The 19,478-nt window shown below is 48.1% G+C and overlaps 1 protein-coding gene across 1 annotated transcript in view; it reads right to left on the bottom strand.

The window, feature by feature from the left end:
* GRIK4 (glutamate ionotropic receptor kainate type subunit 4) overlaps positions 1-19,478 on the bottom strand; it is a 292,256-nt gene that overhangs the window by 83,524 nt on the left and 189,254 nt on the right. The window contains exon 9 of the mRNA XM_014785032.2: positions 18,608-18,712. Within this exon, the coding sequence (XP_014640518.2) occupies positions 18,608-18,712 (105 nt within the window). The remainder of the gene's footprint in view (positions 1-18,607; positions 18,713-19,478) is intronic.

The raw sequence follows: 19,478 nt of genomic DNA, 5'->3' as shown, positions 1-19,478 counted from the left end.
TCCAACAAAGCGGCTTGGCAGTTATTAGCCAGTGCAATCTAATTGCAGAAAGGCAGTGGGAGGGAAAGCGAGCGAGAGAGCCGGGCGCCCGGGGATACAGGCTAATTGCCCCACCCACTGGGCACCTTCCATGCCACACACATGCCAGGGGTGGGCAGGAGATACAGCTCTCATCACTGACAATCTGTGGCTCTGCCTCCAGCCAAATTCCCCTGCTCCACCCCGCTGATACCTGCCCCCAAAACCTCCTGCAGAAACAGCTGTTTTGTAAGCCTCTTCCACACGCCCACATGTGTGGGCTTGATTATGCTTCAAATAAGGTCTTTCGCGGCCCTCTATACTTTCTCTCTCCCACTTGCGCTGCCTTTCCACCAGTTTAGAGGCCCCAGGGCTGCAGCAACGGGAGGATTTGCACACCACCACTGCCAACCTACGTAGCACCTTAACGTGGGGGAAGAAAATGTCCCCCTGGGCTGATGTGGCCCTGTGGGTATACACTGGGCATGCTGGATTTCAGCCTCCCCTTGCCCTTGGGCATTACACAATCTGCACCATGAGTGTGCTGGCCCCAGGGTTGGACGACCTGGGTTTAACCTGGCCTCTCTGCTTATGAGCTGTGTGACCTTGGGTAAATTACTTAATCCCTCTGAGCCTCAGTTTCCCCCATCTATAAAATAAAATATTATTAAAAAATAGTAATTATTTTAACCTTTAATAAGAACCTCAGTGTTCTTAACGAGATTAAATGAGATGGTGTGAGATTAAATGGGATGGTGTGTGTGCAGAGTACTACGTAGTATTCATCACTTTAATTTTTTTTGTGTGAGGAAGATCAGCCCTGAGCTAACATCCATGCTAATCCTCCTCTTTTTGCCGAGGAAGACCGGCTCTGAGCTAACATCCGTGCGCATCTTCCTCCACTTTATGTGGGACGCCACCACAGCATGGCCTGATAAGCGGTGTGTCGGTGCACACCCGGGATCCGAACCCCGGCTGCCAGCAGTGGAGCGCGTGCACTTAACCGCGACGCCACAGGTCTGTCATCAATTTAATTTTTAATGCCATTGTCTGAAACAGAATGTGGGATCTCTTCTGGGCCCTACAGAGGGCTTTGCACTGTGGACTTTAGTTTATCAGACAGATTAGACCAGGGTCTCAAAGTCTGGTTCCTGGACAACCAGTATCAGAGTTAGAAATGCAAATTCTCGGGCCCCATTCCAGACTAACTAAATCAGAAACTCCAGGAGGAAGGCAATATGTGCTGTAGCAAGCCTTCCAGGTGATTCTGATGCAGGAGGGATTAGAGCACAGCAACGCAGACGACAAGCATGATGGCAGGACAAGGCAAGGGTGTAGATATTACTAGTGATTGAGTGCCTATCGGTGGTGAGCTAGGAATTGTTTAAAAACTTGCTCTCCAGAAAAAAGGCCCTGATTTGCAGCATTTACCAATTTCTATGGTGTAAACACTCCGCCCATGGCTGACTTGAAGCTGCCGACACGACGTCACGGAACACAGAGCTGGGAAGAGAGATGCACAGTGGGCTTTGGCTCGCTGGAGCGAGCTGGCTCCGGCGCACACGGGCTCTGTGCTGGGCGCTAGAGTGTACACATACCAATCTCACTGCCCCTCCGCTTTATTAGCAAGGAAAGTGATGTCCACATAAGCTAATAATTTACCCAGTCACAGAGCGGGTAAGTGGGAAAAAAACAGGATTCAAAATAAGGCCAAATGTGTACTCCTCCCCACTCCTGATTCTAACGCTCTGAGAAGAAACATCTGACGACAGGAGTGCTTAGTCAAATACGAAAATTTAGGTACCTAACTGATATGGGATGTGTTTGCACGTGCATAGAAAGTATCATTTATCCAACACCCCCAAAGGACACAGAATCCATATAAATTAATAATAATCTTGCTCCTTTAAGCGCTACAATTTGAGAGATTTTAATTATTTCTTTGAAAGCATTATTTCCAAAAATTCTTTCAAAGGGGATTATATTTTCCACTGTCCTCTTAAACAGAGTGAGCATCTTTACCTTAATACACAGTGTCATCATTCTGAAGCCAGTTATTACACTGTCCTGTGATACAGTGCTGCTCATGGGTTACTGAAATGTTGACGGCCACTTGCCCTCATTTCTGTGCTTCTACAAGTTAATTTGTCTACTGTTCATAGCGTCTCTTTTCTCACTGTGACTGTCACTTCCTACCGCTATCAGGATAGCTGTCTCTAAGAGCCCTTGTCCTTCCAGGAGTTGCGTGTAAGACCACTGGGTGAGCAACCGAGGGCGCAAGCCTGAAAGAATTGCTGTAAGGAAAACACAGATAAGGCCTGATGGGGCCCAGGAGCTTTAGTGAATGGACTCTGTGACATCAATATGGGCGAGCCACAGTCCTTTGGAAAGGCGACCATTGTACAGTTGAATGAGTGTCAGAGACCTGCATTTGGTCTGCCGTGTGACCCTGGGTCAGCGTAGGCAAGCTGGGCACTCCCTCAGCAACAAACTATGGGAAATGCTCGTTCAGGGGCCAAGACCACAGGGGTCCTCTGCTGCTTCCTGAAAGAGCTGGTTGTGTGTCCCCTGGAGTCTGGAGCCCCGATTTAGCATCTAGCATTGTGACCGCAGGGCTGGGTGACCCTGAGCAAGTCAGTTAATTTCCGAGTCTCACCCTTCCCCAGCCTCCACCCTCGTCCAAGTGCCCACTGAACTTGCACTTCCTGGCCTAGACTCCACCTGCGCCTCTCTCCACACAGCAGCAGGCTCTACTAAATCTCACACATGATCACACTGGCCCCTGCCAGAAGCCCTCCAATTCTTTCCCATTTTGGTTTAAGGATAGAGACCAAAGTCCTTCATGTGGCCCACCAGGCCCTACGAGGCCCGGCCTCTGCCCGCTCTCCACACTCATCTCATGCTCCCTCTCTAGCTTGATCTGCGCTCTAGTCACTCCTACTTGTTCAAGTCAACAGGCTCCCTCCTGCCAGGGTCTTCGTGAATGCCATTCCCTGTCTGGAACTCTCCCTGCTGCACGACCCCCTGCCCACCCCCAGCCCTCTTTCAGCTGGTTCAGGGCTTGGCAAACCACGGCCTACACGCCAGATCCGGCCCACTGCCTACTTCAGGAGGTGAAGCCCATTCATCTACGTATTGTCTGTGACTCTGTTCATCTACAACAGCAGAGTCGCAAAGTCGAAATATTTACTATCTGGACCTCACTGAAGTTTTCCCAATCATGATCCGTTTACACCTGTTAATCCTTCAGGCCTCAGTTCAAAAATCAGCAGGAAGCATATCCTTTAACTCCTGAGGTCAAACTTCTCTCAGAACCATATTCTTTTCCTCCAGAACATGTGTCTCAGGTTGTAATTATGCATTCATTAATGAGAGCATTGCTCACTGCTTGTGTTTCTTACCATGCTGCTGAGGAGAGCCCTCCGCTGTCACTGAGACGAGCGGTCCTGCCCAGAGCAGCCATATGTGCCTCTCGATGCCCTCAGAATCACTCAGGTTGTCATTCTGCCACTTTGTTCTCTCCCAAGTAGGTAAAAAGGGATTAATTTTTAAAGCCCTGAGGGATTTCCTCATATCCTTTCCCGCCTCAGTGGGTGTGCACATGGCTCTATAACATTTAATATCTTGTGTCCGTTTGGACGACTGTTCTTTGCACTCAGCATCGGCAGGATCCACCTCCTAGAGAGGCCGACATAACTCCAAGGCTGGACAAGTCCTTCTGCCCCAGAGTCAGAGTTTGAAAACACTTATTGATCACCTTTGCATGTTGGGCACTCAGCCACACGGTTTGCTTACATAAATTTCCCTGATTCTGCATAACAACCGTGTTATTATTCCCACCTGAGAAATGTAGGCACTTCAGACAACAATAATAATGCTTAACGTAGGCACTTCTTACAAGTTTTTGTTGAACGAATGAACGAATGCAACTGAGACTCAGAGACATCAAGCAGCTTGCTGAGTTAACAGGGGATTAAACTCATGTTCTATTTACTACTATACCATCTGGTCGAGTTAGAGCAGGTACAGGCAATCCTGACCCTAAGACCTGGGCCTTCCGACATACCTCTCTGATCACTGTGAACTTGTTCTTTGCAGAATACAGCCCTGAAAGGACTCAGCTACAAAATCCCGCAGGAGTGATTCTGGTCAAGGTGCAGGGTGATTGCTTAGGGGCTTGGCACAAGGGGATACAAGAGGGGACACCAGAAGACCTACATTTTCTTTCCTCCTCTTCCATGCATAAGCTGTGTGACGTTGGGCAAGTCACTGAACCTCTCTGAGTCTTCTCATCTGTAAAATGGAAATAAATGAACTTGCCTGGCCATAGTACAGCATTGCTGTTGATAAGCAACTGAGATAATGTGTATCATGGCTTTTGATGAGTCACAATAAGCTTCTCATAAGACAACAGTATTATTGTCTGTCTGGTGGGAATGCAGCTTACCAGAAGTCAGGAGATTTGGCTTCAAGTTCCACCTTGCCACTTGCCGTGTGGCCTTGGCAAGCCAATTTTGCTACCTATAAGATAAGGTTAGTCTGCCTTCCCTTCCCCACTTATTGGGACGGTATCAGCCACCCTGGTGGTCTAGTGGTAAAGACCCGGCACTCTCACCACCACGGCCTGACTTCGTTTCCCGGTCAGAAACCACACCACCCATCTGTCAGTTGTCATACTGTGGTGACAGCATCTTGCTGTGATGCTGAAAGCTATGCCACCAGTATTTCAAATACCAGCAGGCTTACCCACGGTGGACAGGTTTCAGCAGAGCTTCCAGACTAAGACAGACTAGGAAGAAGGACCTGGCCACCTACTTCTGAAAATTAGCCATGAAAACCCACGAATAGCAGAGGAGCATTGTCTGATACAGTGCTGGAAGATGAGAGGATGGTGCACAAAGACCGGGCAGGGCTCTGCTCTGCTGTACACAGGGTCGCTAGGAGTTGGAATCGGCTTGACGGCACCACCACCAACTGAGGCAATCACAGATATGACAAAAGTTTAAAGGCCGATCCAAATGCAAGCTCTTGTTATTCCAGATCCTTGTTCTCCAGGGCCATCCAAAGTTGAACAAACCATAACCAATGACTCATTTTTTTTTTTTTTGTGAGGAAGATCAGCCCTGAGCTAACATCTGCCAATCCTCCTCTTTTTGCTGAGGAAGATTGGCCCTGGGCTAACATCCGTGCCCATCTTCCTCCACTTTATATGGGACGCCGCCACAGCATGGCTTGACAAGCAGTGCGTCGGTGCACGCCCGGGATCCGAACTGGCGAACCCCGGGCCGCTGCAGCAGAGCGCGCGCACTTAACTGTCACACTTGTGCCACCGGGCCAGCCCCATGACTCATTTTTTTTTTTGACCTCAGGTTCAGGGCTTGAAGTTGAAGCTCTCTTTAGGAAAAACTCATATAATAATAAATTAGTGTCTCCTTGAGTGCACAGAACTGATTTCGACATATAGGCACAAAAAAAAAAAATGACATTCAGGTGTGAAACACTATGGCTACAAACCCCAGGAATTAATTGAGATTGACTTACGGTTTCAGGGTCTCTATAGTATAGGTCTGCACCTTGATATAAGACCAGCTAAAAAGGCTTGTAATGTGAGCCTCCATGATGAACACCTCAGCATGAAGGAATAAAATGTTATTGAATTTAAATCCAATATTTCCAATCATAAAAGGTTAGTTTACATGGGAGACTGGGTCATGAGTAAGGGCCCTATTAAGTGCCTGACAGGGTGATTTGGGGAACAAAGGGAGTCGCTCATATTGACCAAAGCCCTCATTCTCTTAGCCAAAATATTCTTTTAGCACAAAATATGTGCTTACATGCAGTATGCTGTGAAAATTCAGGATCAAAGGACAACGATGGCAAATGCCAAAGGTAAGAGATCAAAAAGGAGCCTGGGGAAAGCTGGGAAGACTTCATATCAAATGAACTCTGCCTGGGCTTATTAAGCCTTCAACTCAGTTGGTCTAAGGCAACGTTTTGTTCAAGTGTGGCTGCTACCCATTGGTGGGTTATGAAATCAATTTAGTGAGTCAAGACCTGCCTTTTAAAAATGAAATACATATCCAGAATAGATCAGAGTGCAATGCACACAGCAGGGGTAACCACTGTTTCATAAGCTTCGGTTGCAGTTATGTATAGATGGGTGTTAATGTGTGTCCTGGATTGCAACCTAAATGCAAGTCAGGCTCAAAAGTATGAAAGTACCTAGCACAAGGGACGTGGACCTGTTCACTACTCTCCAGTCAGCCCCTAGCAGAGGACCTGGAACATAGCTGATGCTCAGTAAATACACCTTTGGCATCAATGAACTCCTAGTCCTAGTCACTTATAACTAAGGACTAACTATAAGAAAATCATACAAGCTAATACTTTTGAACATATACCATGTGCCACATACTGAACTAAATGCTTTGATATCTTATTTAATCTTCCCAAGTGCACTACAAGGGAGGTACTGCTATCATCCCCATTTTACTCATGCTCTCACACTCCTCTTCACCTGAGGGCGCCTACTCATCCATCAAGCTTCACCTCAAGTTCACCCCCTTGGGAAGGCCCTTCCCAACCCCTCTGACTCATCAAGTCCCCATCACAGGGACTCACGCATGGCGCCTTGAACTTCTCCTTTGTAGCACTCGTCACACTTGTAGTCATCCGATTATCTAGGTAATTATTGGTTTCAAGCTCATGTCTCCCACTAGACAATACAGACCATGGAAGACGAGACTCTGTCTTGTTCCCCATCACATCCCCAATGCCTACCATGGAATCAGTACTTAGTACGGTACAAATATTTATCTGGCAATTGCATTAATAAAGTCCCCTTTGTAGCTCTGGCTCCTAGGACAGTGCCTGGCTTATGATGGGTGCTCAATAAACATCTGTTGAATTGAAGTATGAGGTTTCTTTGGGCAAGTCACTTCTTTTCAGTCTTCAGTTATCTTACCTATAAAAGAAGGATATAGTCTAGCCCCTTGCAGCTCAAACATGAATTCCTGGAAACGCCGCGTATATTTATAATGTGGTATAGTTTTGCAAAGTGTGCCCTGGGGCAAAGCCAGGGCAAGACAGGGCTGAGACTGTAGGAGGGCACTGGAAGCACGGCTGCCCAGGTATGAAGATGAAGCAGGTAGCCGCCCATGAGAGGGAGGTGAAGAAGGGCCTCCCACTGCCACGAAACAGCTCTCTCTGAGCCCCATAGCTGATGCCTGGCATTCCTCCATTAGAAGGTGTGGTTTTGGAACTAAGACCTTGTGCTTGGTTAACATGGAAATAAATCTAACAGTGTTAACACATCCTTGTCTTCTTGGTTGTACACGCCATTTGCAAGGGGATGGCAGGTTTGATGCAAGGGCAGCACTCTTCCACTCAGAGCACACCTGAAATATCGCATATTGTTCCAGGCACCACTCTTTACGTGGAGCATAGACTAACTGGAATGCGTTCCAAGGATATTGACCAGGAAAGAAACGGAAATCACATTATAGAAGGAAAAAGTAAAGGCAGTCATGGGAAGAATGGAATAGATGTGTGGACCCAAGAAACAGAACAAAGAACAAAAGGAAGTGGCTTCAGAAAGAAAGAAGTCTGCCCGATAGATAGAAAAACTTTCCAACAAGGAGAGCTTTCCAAGATGGAATACACTGTCCCTGTAGGTAGTGAGTTCCCCAACACTAGAGGCATTCAAGCACTGACTCTACTTCATGAGAATGCATTTGCAAGAATCCAAGTATCTGAGTACAGTACTGGTCTAGAGGACCTTTATTATTTCTTTCAGTCCCAGGAGTGTAGGACCTAGATTCTACTTCTACAATAGGGGAATCAGAAAGGCCAGGGCATCAAGGGGCATATGAGGTCCTTGGACATTGTGAGAAAACAAGAGAGCAGGAGTATGGGGTAATGAATGCAGAGAGAAAAGGCCACTGTACGAAAACCTCAGCCACTTATAAATTTGCTCATTCCTGGTCTTCTCTCCTGTCTGAATCTCATTATAGTTGATTCTTGTTATTCACGGTAGTCATGTTCTATAAAGTTGCCACAAACACTGATTTGGGAATAGTGAACCATTGCTCCTAAGGGAAAAACAGGGTTAGGTTCCTATGAGCCTCTGGTCACAACATTTTCATCAACCAATCAATACATAACCTCGTTGTATGTGTTTCTGCTTACGGACACCTTTTGTGTCTGTAATTTAACACATTTTGTTGATTCATTCATATTGAACAACAGCACTATAACTCATGCCTGGATGAGGCTCTTCTAACACCTGTATTTTCTCTGTAAGGTACATCACAGCTTCCTTGCCCTTAGGGATACAGGACAGGCTTCAGCACTAAGTTTTGGGGGTCATTTTAAATAGCAAAATGGCCAAGAAAAAGCACAAAAATGAAAAGACATGACACTGAACAGACGGTGAAAAGGACATGTTTATCGTATGAGAGCTGAAACAAGAAGACGGCATCGCCTTGTTCAACCTCAGCTGGGAACGTGCCCATCTGCTGACTCAAATTTTTCACTGCTCTGTGCATATTTGCAAAAGGACCTGAGTATTGATTTGGGGTTACAAAGAGATTTTAGTGAGTAGACAGATTTGCAAATACAGAATCCACAAGTAATAAGGATCAACTGCACTCGTCTGTGCTTGAATGTGTTTGGCTTCTGCCAAGATGTGCCCAGACTTCCATCCCGAACCCCTAACCTCTGGGACATGAAGTGGAATTTGGTCTAGCTTTCGTCATCCCTCCTGCCAAAGAGAACAAACCCACAGTGGCTGTTTTCAGGGACTCTGGTGACAGATAAATACTGTCTTGGGCAGGAGTGGAGCTCAGTTCACCCAGTCAGTTCTGACTAAAAGGGCCACTCCCAGTGATGCTCTCAGGGATTTAATGGATTCTCAACTAGCTCAGGGTTTCAGAAGTTAAATGTCCCTGAGTAGGGCAGTGAGGATGCTCAGATCGCCTTTCCTTTTGGACAGAAGTACTGATTTTAATAATTTCTTTTACCTACATCTCCTCTTTTTTTCTTGTACAGTTGAAAATCTCACAGACTCTTTTCTAAATATTTGGAGGGAAGATCAAACTGGCATGGCGTGAGTGCACAGCAGAGTCTGTAGAGATGAAAACTCAGCTGCACGTCCCTCTCTCACTTCCCAGAAGACGGAAGGTATTTTGAATTAGCTGCTGAGGAGAGAAGTTATCAGACAGCTCAGGCATGCTCGAGATTTTTCATCTTACAAGAAAATTACTGCCAATGAACATGACACAGTCAGGGCATGGAGAGTGCCTGGCTTCATTTGTTAAACACGCCAGGTGGAGAAGTATCTTGGGAAAGCAGTTGTACTAATAACACACAACGTGGAGCTCTGAGCGGCAGATGACAATTGAATTAATGGTTCTAAATAAGCATCTAGGCTGAAGAAGGCTGGTCACTCCCCATCCTTCAGGAGTCAGTAAGGCAAGATGCATAGCTGAGCAGGGATGCATCTCAGGGATGGGCTGAGAATGGCCCATCCCTGCCCCTAGATGAATGCAGGCTTGCAGGTGGGAGAGAGTGTATGGCTGAGCCTCACTGCGCTCTGGGAAGATGGGGAGTTTTTAGTTTGGGGGTGTCAGCAGCTCTTGTCTGAGCAGTCCGCGTCAGGCAGGCCCTAGATGTGCTGTAGACTTTCCTATGAGTGGACATGACTTCTGGTTCTCATCTTCACACCCACCCAGAGCCACTGCAGAGTGGAACTGGTCACGCTGCCACGTTAGAGAGTAGAGGAAGGACAGAGGTTAGGGACGGAGGAAGGAGAGAGGTAGGAGAGGGGGAAGGCCGTGGGGAACCCAGCCTGCAGCAGGGAAGGGCTGGCCAGCAGAATTTATTTCCACCAAGCACGGCTGTCATGGACTGGTTTTTGCAGCCCCCCTGCAGGGCCCTGGAGATGCAGCAGGAGTGATGTGAGCATGAGGCTCAGCCCTGCTGCGTCCTTCTCTCTGCCCTGAACCAGGCTAGATGCTAGATTCCAGGAATACTGCATATAGAGATAGAGGAATATACAGACAGACATCTCCCTGAGAGACGACAGAACTAAAATTTGCACAATATAGTGGAATCCTCAAAGCACATCTATAAACAACATTTCGTTTTGTTCTCACAATAATTTTATGACACACATAAAGCAGATATTATTATGACTATCATCCCTATTTTATTGAGGAAGTAATTGAGGGACAGAATTGCCAGGAACTGAAGGCTGAGACTCGAGCTGAGTCTTCCCACCACCGCATGGTGCCTGACCCTGCACACGGCTCCCTCTCACCTCCCTGGGTCTTCCTTTGCCCTTGGCCTGCCGGCCTTGACTCTATATCTCTGGCCTGAGGTCTGCCCGTGTCTCATTGGAGCTGACTGATGCGAGCTGCTTCATGAGACTAAATTAGCGGCTCAGCCTCTTCCAGCTCTCCCAGGCAGGAGCTGGCTGAAGAGGCACGGAAAGGAGTCACTCAGAACTGGCAAACTTCCCCAGGCTGAGCTCAGGCGGGATGCGTGATGGGGCATATTACAAGAAATAGATTTAAAATGCGGCACTTTAAAACCCCGCTCCCCTGCCCAAAAGCAGCCCTCCGTTTGAAATTTAAGTAGCTCTCATTTGCTTGCAGGCTGATATGTGAATAAGCTTCTGCAGTCAGTGAATTTTCCATCAAAGCTGATAAGCGATCCCTGTGCTTTGGGAGAAAGAACCAGACATTTGTGGGCCAGGGAGGCAGGAGGAGAGAAAGCCCTCAGGTTGTACCTTTCCAAAGCCAGCTCATCTGCCCCTTGGCTGTCTGTGGTCCTGGGAGTGGCCAGGAGAGCCAGATGCCCTCACAGGAGGAGGTACTTAATAGCCTTTTAATTAACTAGAGGAGTGTTGCTCTTAGAGAATGGAAAGGAAACGGAAAGGGAGAATTATATCAATGATTTGAAGGGCCTTCCACTAGAATTTCAAATTCCAGTTACCAATGGGGTAGCTTGTCATATGCAATCTCTGTTGAACAAGTTGGGGAGCAGTGGCTTTAGAGAACTCTCATGACAAAATCTGAGGTCCCCAGGGCTCTGGTGTCCCCACTGGATGTGAGCTCCTTAGGGCCAGAATCGCATGTCCTGAGTGCTCCCTGCACATCTCCCCAGGCCCCGGCACTGGGCTCTGTGCACAACAGTCCCTCATTCACGGGCACATCCCTTCGCCAGGCCCGTGCTGAGCCCCACTCTCAGCTGGGCGGCACTGGGTCTGTACCCGAGGAGTGGAGTGATGACAGCGTGAGAACGCAACAGCAGAGGCAGCGCGTGAGGGCGCATAGACCGGAGGGGGCTCAAAGGCAGGCAGGGCCCAGCACGACAGCCTCGCTGTGGAGCTGCCATTTCATCCTGAAAGCAAACGGGGCCACTGTGGGGTTTTAAGCCCAGAATGACACGCTCCCCTCTGCATTCTCTGAAGGGAAAGTTAAACTAGACGACCTTTCAGGTCTCCTCCAACTCTAAGAATTTATGATATTCTATGAGATGTTGTCAACTATTTTAAACCTCATGCCAATTCCTCTTCTCCCAGCTCCTAATTAAAAGGAAGAAATAAGCCACTTCTTAGTAACCTTCAAAGCAGCCCCAAACCACCCATCTCTTTCTCCCCTCCCTCCACCTGAGAATCTGACGCCTCAGAATTTCCTCATCAAAGGCAAAGTCATTCCGCGGGCTCTCGGGGAATGGCCCGCCAAGCAGCCTGCCCAGCAGGCCCACTCTCGTCAGGTCTGTCCCCCAGCTGGGGAGCTGGCACTCGAGGCTGCTGATTTCCAGCAATCAGACCCTTACTCCAGTGCTCTGAGCCAGGTCTTGCAAAGGCAGCTTCAAAGGATCTGCATATTTATGGTAAACTCCTTCCTCAAATTGAAAATGTATCAGAGAGTAGCAATCACGGCACTCGCAGAGCAGCCTCCCCCTCTGGCAACCTGTCTGAGCCTTAATGGCTGTTCCCGTTGGCGCAGATGGGACCTGACTGTCACAGAGGCTCATAATGAGAGGGCTGGGGAAGGGGCCCAGATGTCGGGTGGGACCTCTCCGTGCAGAGGAAGACACCCTCCTCACTGTTGCCCCAATGCCACGTGCAGGCAATGGCAGCACAGACTCTCCTGTAACAGAGTGTTTTTGGGGTTTTCTGTTCTTTGTTTGCTTTTGAAGTAGGGGAGGGGGGGACAAGAGGGGATCCCACCAGCAGGTCTGCTAAAATTGCCATCAAAACAACTGGTGTTCCCGGCTGCAGAGGGTCGTGATGAGAAAAGTAGCTGCCTTGACCGACTCAGGGGTGCTGCTGAAGCAAGCTCGGCCGCCACCAACCCTGGGTGATCCCAGACTTCCCAGGAAAGGGGGCAGACGTGCGGGCTTCTGTTGGGGAAGATGGCAGGAGAGGAGATCAAAGAGAGGCAGTCTTATCCTCTCTTTAGGACAGCAACTGGTGGGACCTACAGAAGTTGGAGCCAGATACCCTGAACCTTCTAGAGGACATGGGATCCCTCAGTTCTTGGTTTGCCAGGGTGACTCATGAAAGCCATCTCATCCATCCCCCTGCCTCTGGGTAGAACAACACTCAAGTCATTCCAGAGAAGCCCCTTGAAAAGCTGAATTTACATCAGCTTTAGAACACGAAGTATGGCCAGCAGTTCACAAGGCTTTTTACTCGCCCACTCGTGGCCAGCTCTGCTAATCTCTCTATCTCCCTAGGAACAGATCAGTGGTCCAGGAAAGGGTGGCTCAGGGATGGTTTCTATGAAAAGTTCATGTGACAATAACCCTGTGTATTTTGCGGGGAGGGCAGGGGGGGGGGGCAAGGGGAGTTATTAATTGACCCCAAGGCTCAGAGTTCAGAATGAATCAAAAATTCAAAAATTAATTCCAGTCAGCAAGCTAATGTGGCAAATAGAAATTTAGTGTTTGGAGCAAGGAAACTGAGTCCCACAGTGCTCTCAGCCCTGTGCCACTTTGCCCCATCTGGATGGTGGGCCTCAGTTTGGGCCTCAGGTTTTAATAAAGACCAAGACAAACCAAAAAGTATCAGTGGTGAGAAATCTGGAGGCCATGTCGCCATTGGGAACAGCTATGGGCTGCTGTTTGAGGAAGGAAAAAATCAGAGGGGCAGAAGAACTCGAGTGCTGTGCAGTAATTGTTGACTGCAATTTTTGTCTCTCCCAAAAGATTATGAGCTCTTGCAAGGACCATGACTCATTTCCTTTGCATCCTCTGCCCTTGACACAGAGTCGGTGCTCAAAAAATTTTATGCTAGATTTCAGGAAAGAATGAATGAATGAAATGAAATCAAACTACTTTCCAATGTTTGAAGAGCTGGTAAAAAAAAGAAGGCAGACTATTCTGGGTTGCTTGTGTTAGGAGGCAGATTTTGACCCAGTGCCTGGAAGATTTTGGAATGTACCCCTTGAGAGGCAGTGGATTCTCCGGCTCATGACATGCTCAAGCAGAGGTGGGTGGCCGTTTCTCTCAGGGACACTGTGGAGAACATTGTTGTGTTGGGTTGGAAGATTAGACTAGAGGCCTTGAAGGTCTCCTCTGACATGTTCTGGGGCTATGCTGCAGAGTCGAAAAACCATGGACTTTGAAGACAGTTAGACTCAGACTCAGTTCTTAAGTCTGGAACTTACTAGCTATGTGAATGGGGACATGTTATTGCTCTCTGTCTCAGTTTCTTTACCTGCAAGATGGAGAGAATAGCTTTTATGCACAGTTGATAAGAAGACGAGAAATTAAAAATACATATGTACACCACCCAGCACAGTGCATCACGTAGGAGAAACCCAATAAATGTTAGCTATTCTTATTATGTCAGTAGAGCCACCTTTCTATCTAACCATAGGCAAGCAGAAGAGAGCACCATCAAACCTAGTTTCAATAATCCTTGGGTGTTGCCAGGCCAAACGTTGAGGGGTTACGATCTTCATTGCACAGAGGAAGAAAACTGAGGTACCGCATGGTGATGTACAGTGAGCCAATAGAAACTTTAGATCTGCATCTTTAGCCAGGGATGTCAGACCTCCACGCCCCAGCCCTCCCTCTCCCAAAGGCTTAATTAGAGCCTGTTAAGCCATTTCCGATCCTCAGATGAAAGGTGTGCTCATCTTATTACAGCCCTAACAAAGTCGCTTGGGGGCTGCTCAGAATCTCTGATCTTTAGATCAAGTTAAGTGAAGGAAATTAAGGGCCCTCTAATGCTGTGCTTCTTTTTTTTTCCTCGCCTCTTTCAAATATGATTTCTCCAAATCAGGAAAGAACATTATACTATTCCACTACCACCCAGGACATCTTCTGGGGGATGAGTAGGGAGGATATGGGATGGAGATGGGAGATCTCACCCAGGCAAAAACTGGGGGATGGGGTTAGAGAACCTAGAAGCAACACTATTGACTTATATGCCCCAAAATAAGCAATCAGGATTCAGAAATGTCACTTACAGGACACTGTAAGGAACAGTTTCCCCCAAACAGGCTCCAGTGGAAGCTCCACAGAGTCCCAAGATGGAAAACCCTCTCCAAACAGAAGCAAAATAGTAATTTTTTAAATGGTAAAAGATAAGCCTGACTTCTGAAAGGCTATTTTTAAAATGGTAGTAATCCCTTAATCAGCCACCGGCAGGGAATATGGTATTTGGTTCAGACATTTTACCAATTACAACCCACTGGGTCCCTGCGTGGTGCTTTCTAAATAATCAAAACCAGCTCTTAATAGTCACTGGCCCAGACAGGAAGAGAAAGAACACAACCAAATCCAAAGGAGGAGAGGCCATTACTAAAGAAAGCCCAGCCCAGCAGGCCACTGGGTGCCGGAGCCAACCTGATTTGCAGCAGGCGGCGGCAAAGCAACAGACCTGCATAGTGTTTTGATTTGGGGGCTTAGGGATTCCAGGAAAGCGAGGCAAAGCAAAGAGCGGGGGACTCAAGAGCATGGCTCTGGAGTTGGACAAACCCAACTGTGGATTCTAGCTCTGCTGAAGTGCTTGCTAAAAGTGGATGTGGGCCAACTTCCTCACCCTCTCTGTGCTTCAGTTCCCTCATTTGTGAAATGGCAGTTTATCCACCATGAAGGGCTGAGCTCCAGATCGGAAGTGATCTGTGCAGAGTGCCATGTGGTGTCGGGTACACAACAGGGACTCAGGAGATGCTATTTCCCCTGCTCCTGGCCACTCTCCCCTCCCCTGCCAGCATCACCTTGGATGGAGCTGGGAGAACATGAGAGCAGAGATACTGACATTCCTCCCTCTGGAAGAGAAGCCCAATTAATTATCCCTCCCCAAACCACTTCTTCATCCTGTAATAAGCAGGGGAAGGACACCTGTCATGAGGCAAAGATTGGGCCGGTGATTGGGATGGGACCTGGGGACCTGTGCTGCGAAGCTACATCTGTGCCCATGACACACCCACACAGTTTTCACTGGTACTCACGGAACCTGAGCCAGACAGGAAAGCAGCAGGATAGTCACCAGATTTGTTGCAGAAAAATGGGTAATAAAGAGGATTATCACAATCCATTTTATAAGTCCAATCAGGAGTGTGTGTCCCTTAGCGTAGCTGAAGGTCAAAACCACCATCCTTGTTAATGGTCATTTCTGCAGCAGAGTCCATTCAATCTTAGCTCAGAAAGATGGGAGTGGGATGCGGGGAAGTCAAGAAGAAATTCTATGCATAGAGGCTGCAGTTGACTAACACTTTTCTATGACAACATTTGTCAAAAGGTAGGCTGTGGATCCCCTGCATTATAGTCATCTATCTGAGTGCTAGGTAAGAATATGCAGATTCCTAGAATGTACTCAGTTTTACTAACTCAGAATTGATAGCTGTGGGGCCCAGGAACATACGTTTTAAAACAAGCACCATTGGTCATTCTGGAGCACACCCAGGTTGGAGAAGCCCTACCCTACACTGATCACGTGTGCTGCTGAAGGAGCCACAGCTGCTGTTTAGGAAGCTGCAGAGCAGAATCCCACGCTGGGCTGGAGTGGGGGCTGAGGGATGGATGCTGGTGGTGGCAACGCTGTTTCTTAATGACGCAGGCAATCCTGCCATCTGGCAGCTGGGAAAAGCCGGCCTGAGTGGTGGCTGCTGGAGAAGCAGAGTTAAGGTAGAGAGGTACTTGGAGCCTAATCAGCTGCCGTTCAAGCAGGGGGTGGGTCAGGGCCACAGCCAACTCTGCCACCACAGGTGTCGCTTGACGGAAGGGGTGCTGGAAGCAGGATCTTTCTGGGGAGCACTCAGAAAGCAGGGCTGAGGTTCATGGGGAGCTTTTCAAAGCCTGAGACTGGGCTTTCTATGGAGTGGGTCTGGGCTTGGTGTGAGCATTATACTCTCCAAACTACTGCTTCTCCTCCGTCATCTCCACACATTCCACTCACTCACCCTGCTTTGTTTTTCCTACAGCACTTATCACTATTGACATTATATTATATATGTATTTGTTTGGCTATTTTCTGTCCTCTACTAGAATATAGGCCCCACAAAAGCAGACACTGCCCATTTTTAAAAATCTGTCTCTGGAAGAGAGCCTAGCATATAGTGGGCCCTCAACAGAGCGTTACTGAAAAACTGAATGAATCTTCTTCACTTCACATCCCCCGAGCATCCTGAGGCTCAGGGAGAAGTCTGCCTGGCAATTTCCCTATAGGCTGGAGGCCTCAATTGTTCAGGGAATTATGAGTCCGAGGGCAGGATTTGAGTTTAACCCCAAATGGCACTTATTCTTTTCTCTGCCAGTCTTCCTCGCCAGGGCAGGACTGTGTCTTGCTCAGTCTTGTTTCCCCCACGCCCATCACAGTGCCTGACACATAGTAAGGGCTCAATTAATGATTTGTTAGATAAATGAAATGACCGTTTTGTGATATTCTCTCCCATAGTTGCTGGCCGCCTATCTAACCCTTGCCTCATTTGGGAAATTAGGAAAATGGTGGCCATTGTCATTGCTTAAGGATCACAGAGCTCTGGCCCAGAGCTGTGAGGATTTGTTTCCAGAGCCAGCACCAGGAATCAGGGCTCCTCTCTTTCCTTCTGGGACTCTTCCCTTTTACCTTGTTGTCTTCCAAGAAGGAGGACCTGGCCTCGTGGCCCAGCGTAATCACTGTCCTCCGAGAAGGAACTCCACTGGACTTCGTGAGAAGGGCTGAATCAGAGCCTCTCAGACACAGGGACAGAGCAGCAGGATACAGATGTGGTGGGGCCTCCATGGTGTAGCCCAGGGTTTCATCAGAATTACCTTGGGTGGTTGATGACGCAGCAGTTCCTGGGCCCTATCTTAGGTCTACCCAATCAGACTCCTGTGGGGTGGAGTCTAAATATCTGCATTTTGAACAAATTATCAAGGTGATTTTGATGCATGATTAGTCATAATGGTTAAGAACTGGGCTTCAGAGTCAGAGGTATTTAGGTTCAAAACCAGCTGCCATTATAATTGTTCAAGGCCAGCTCAGTCAATCTTCCTGAACCTTAGTTTCCTCACTTGTAAAATGAGGATTAATAAAAAGTACCTACTTTGTAGGGTTAAATGAGAAAATACATATGACACACTTAACACGGTATATGGCCAGTGGTAAGAGCTTAATAAATGAGAGCTGCTGTGATGATGATGATGAAGAAGAAGACTCAAAAGAAGACGATGATGATGAAGATAAAGATGATGATTCTCAATAATCTCCTGGAAAGGCGATCCTGCAGCCCCTTCAGTGGTACATTCCCTTGTTCAGCCACTCTGATAGTCAGGAAGCTCTTCAATATGTCTGCTTCCTGCTGTAATTAGTGCATTATTTCCTATTTCTCAGGCTTTTCTAAGAGTGGAGAAGGGCTGGACTAAGAATAGAAAGTTGATTATTAGGACGATGGGGAGGTAGGGAGACCTTCAGAGAGACACTTGGAGTGGCTGTCAGAATCCCTGTTTCCTCTGATGTAAGAGAATCAGAGAAAAGGAGAATAAGAAGGAGAATGAGAAGAGGAGTGGGGAGTGGAAAAGAGCTACAGAGGACAAAGCACCCCTGAGCTGGCGGTGGAGGACAGGTGGCAGACAGAGAGGAGGGGTGTGATTCGAGTCGGGGGTGGGGCTTGGGTTGGTCAGAAAAGAGCTGAAGGGAGAGAACTGGCCGCCCATTCCAATGCTGAAAGGATTCCTCAGCCCACCTGGGATCCCATCTGTGCCTTATCAGTGAGCTCCCCGGAGTCTACTGCTGGTTCCAGGGTTAGGGTGAAATTCAGGGAGTGGAATAATCCAAAATAGTAGACAAGGTCTGGGAATTCCTTCCCTCCATGATACCCCCTTGCCTCCCCTCTCCCCATAAAGCATGGTTGCCTTCCTCTTGGTATCTGCGGGGCTGCAGTCCCTGACCCACACTGGCTGATCCTGGTGGCAGGAACGGGGAAGGCCAGTGCACACCAGGAGTCTTGCACAGGATGCAACCTGTGTTGTTCTTGGGGATAACTGAGAGCAGGAGGCCATCCTGAGTACCAAGGAGAAATGGGCTGCGGACAGAGAAAGGAACAAAGAGGAGGGATCCACCACCGTGGCAGCATAGCTAGCTTACCTGCCGAAAACCATTCCTGGTGAACTGTAAGATTTTCAAGGCATAGTTGGACCTCTGGCCTTTGCTGTTGAATTCAATGTGGCCGGTGAGACCTTCCAATTCTACCTGTCCAAGAGAGAGTGAGTTACAGCACCAAATAGGCCCCGTGTTCCACTTGGCCCCAAGCAAGCATTCCACATATGAGCTATTTAAGGTTGCCCAAGAGCTGGGAAGCCATCAAGATCCATTCTCCTTCCCACCTCTCAGCCACAGGATCTTGTGACTACAAATGTGACGTCTTTGGAACCAATTCAGACTTGGTAGGGGCTGGAGGAAGAGAATGATGCCCCACATCCAATGACCTCACAGCTGCTGCATAAGGCAACACAACGCCAAGATGCTGGCTTGAGCTCAGGTTCCCCAGGGCCCCTCCTCCAAGCCCTTGGCTGTTAACAGCATTCATCCTCTCTGGGCAGTTGCTTACCCAACTCCAGCCTGCAAGAATTCAGGAGGACCTGACTCTAAATGCAAATTCCAAGTCACTCTGCACCAGGCTTCTCTGACAGGAGAGGTCTTCTTCATGGGCTCGAGATCCATGTCCATCCCACCAGAGAAGACATGGCTGGGAGAACTTTGGGGAAACCCAGCACCAAGCTAGAAGTGCTGAGCCTGCAACTCCCTGAGTGATCCCGGTCTAGAGCAGCACCATCCAGCCCCATTTGTGCAGAGCTTTGCTGGGATCACCTCTGAGCTGAGGAGTCAGGTTCTAAGCCTGGAATCCAGGACCCCTTAATAGTCTCAATGCTCAAGGGCCATTGCCTTGTAAACAAACTCGCCATGGATTCTCAGTGGTTTTAGGGATTAGGGAACAAACGTGACCTATGGTCCACTG

Source organism: Ceratotherium simum, chromosome 7 (genome assembly GCF_057802395.1).
Source record: "Ceratotherium simum simum isolate JZ-2026a chromosome 7, ASM5780239v1, whole genome shotgun sequence".
Lineage (NCBI taxonomy): Eukaryota > Metazoa > Chordata > Mammalia > Perissodactyla > Rhinocerotidae > Ceratotherium > Ceratotherium simum.
Note: the sequence above shows the minus strand (reverse complement) of the source record. Positions and strands in the feature narration are given on the sequence as shown.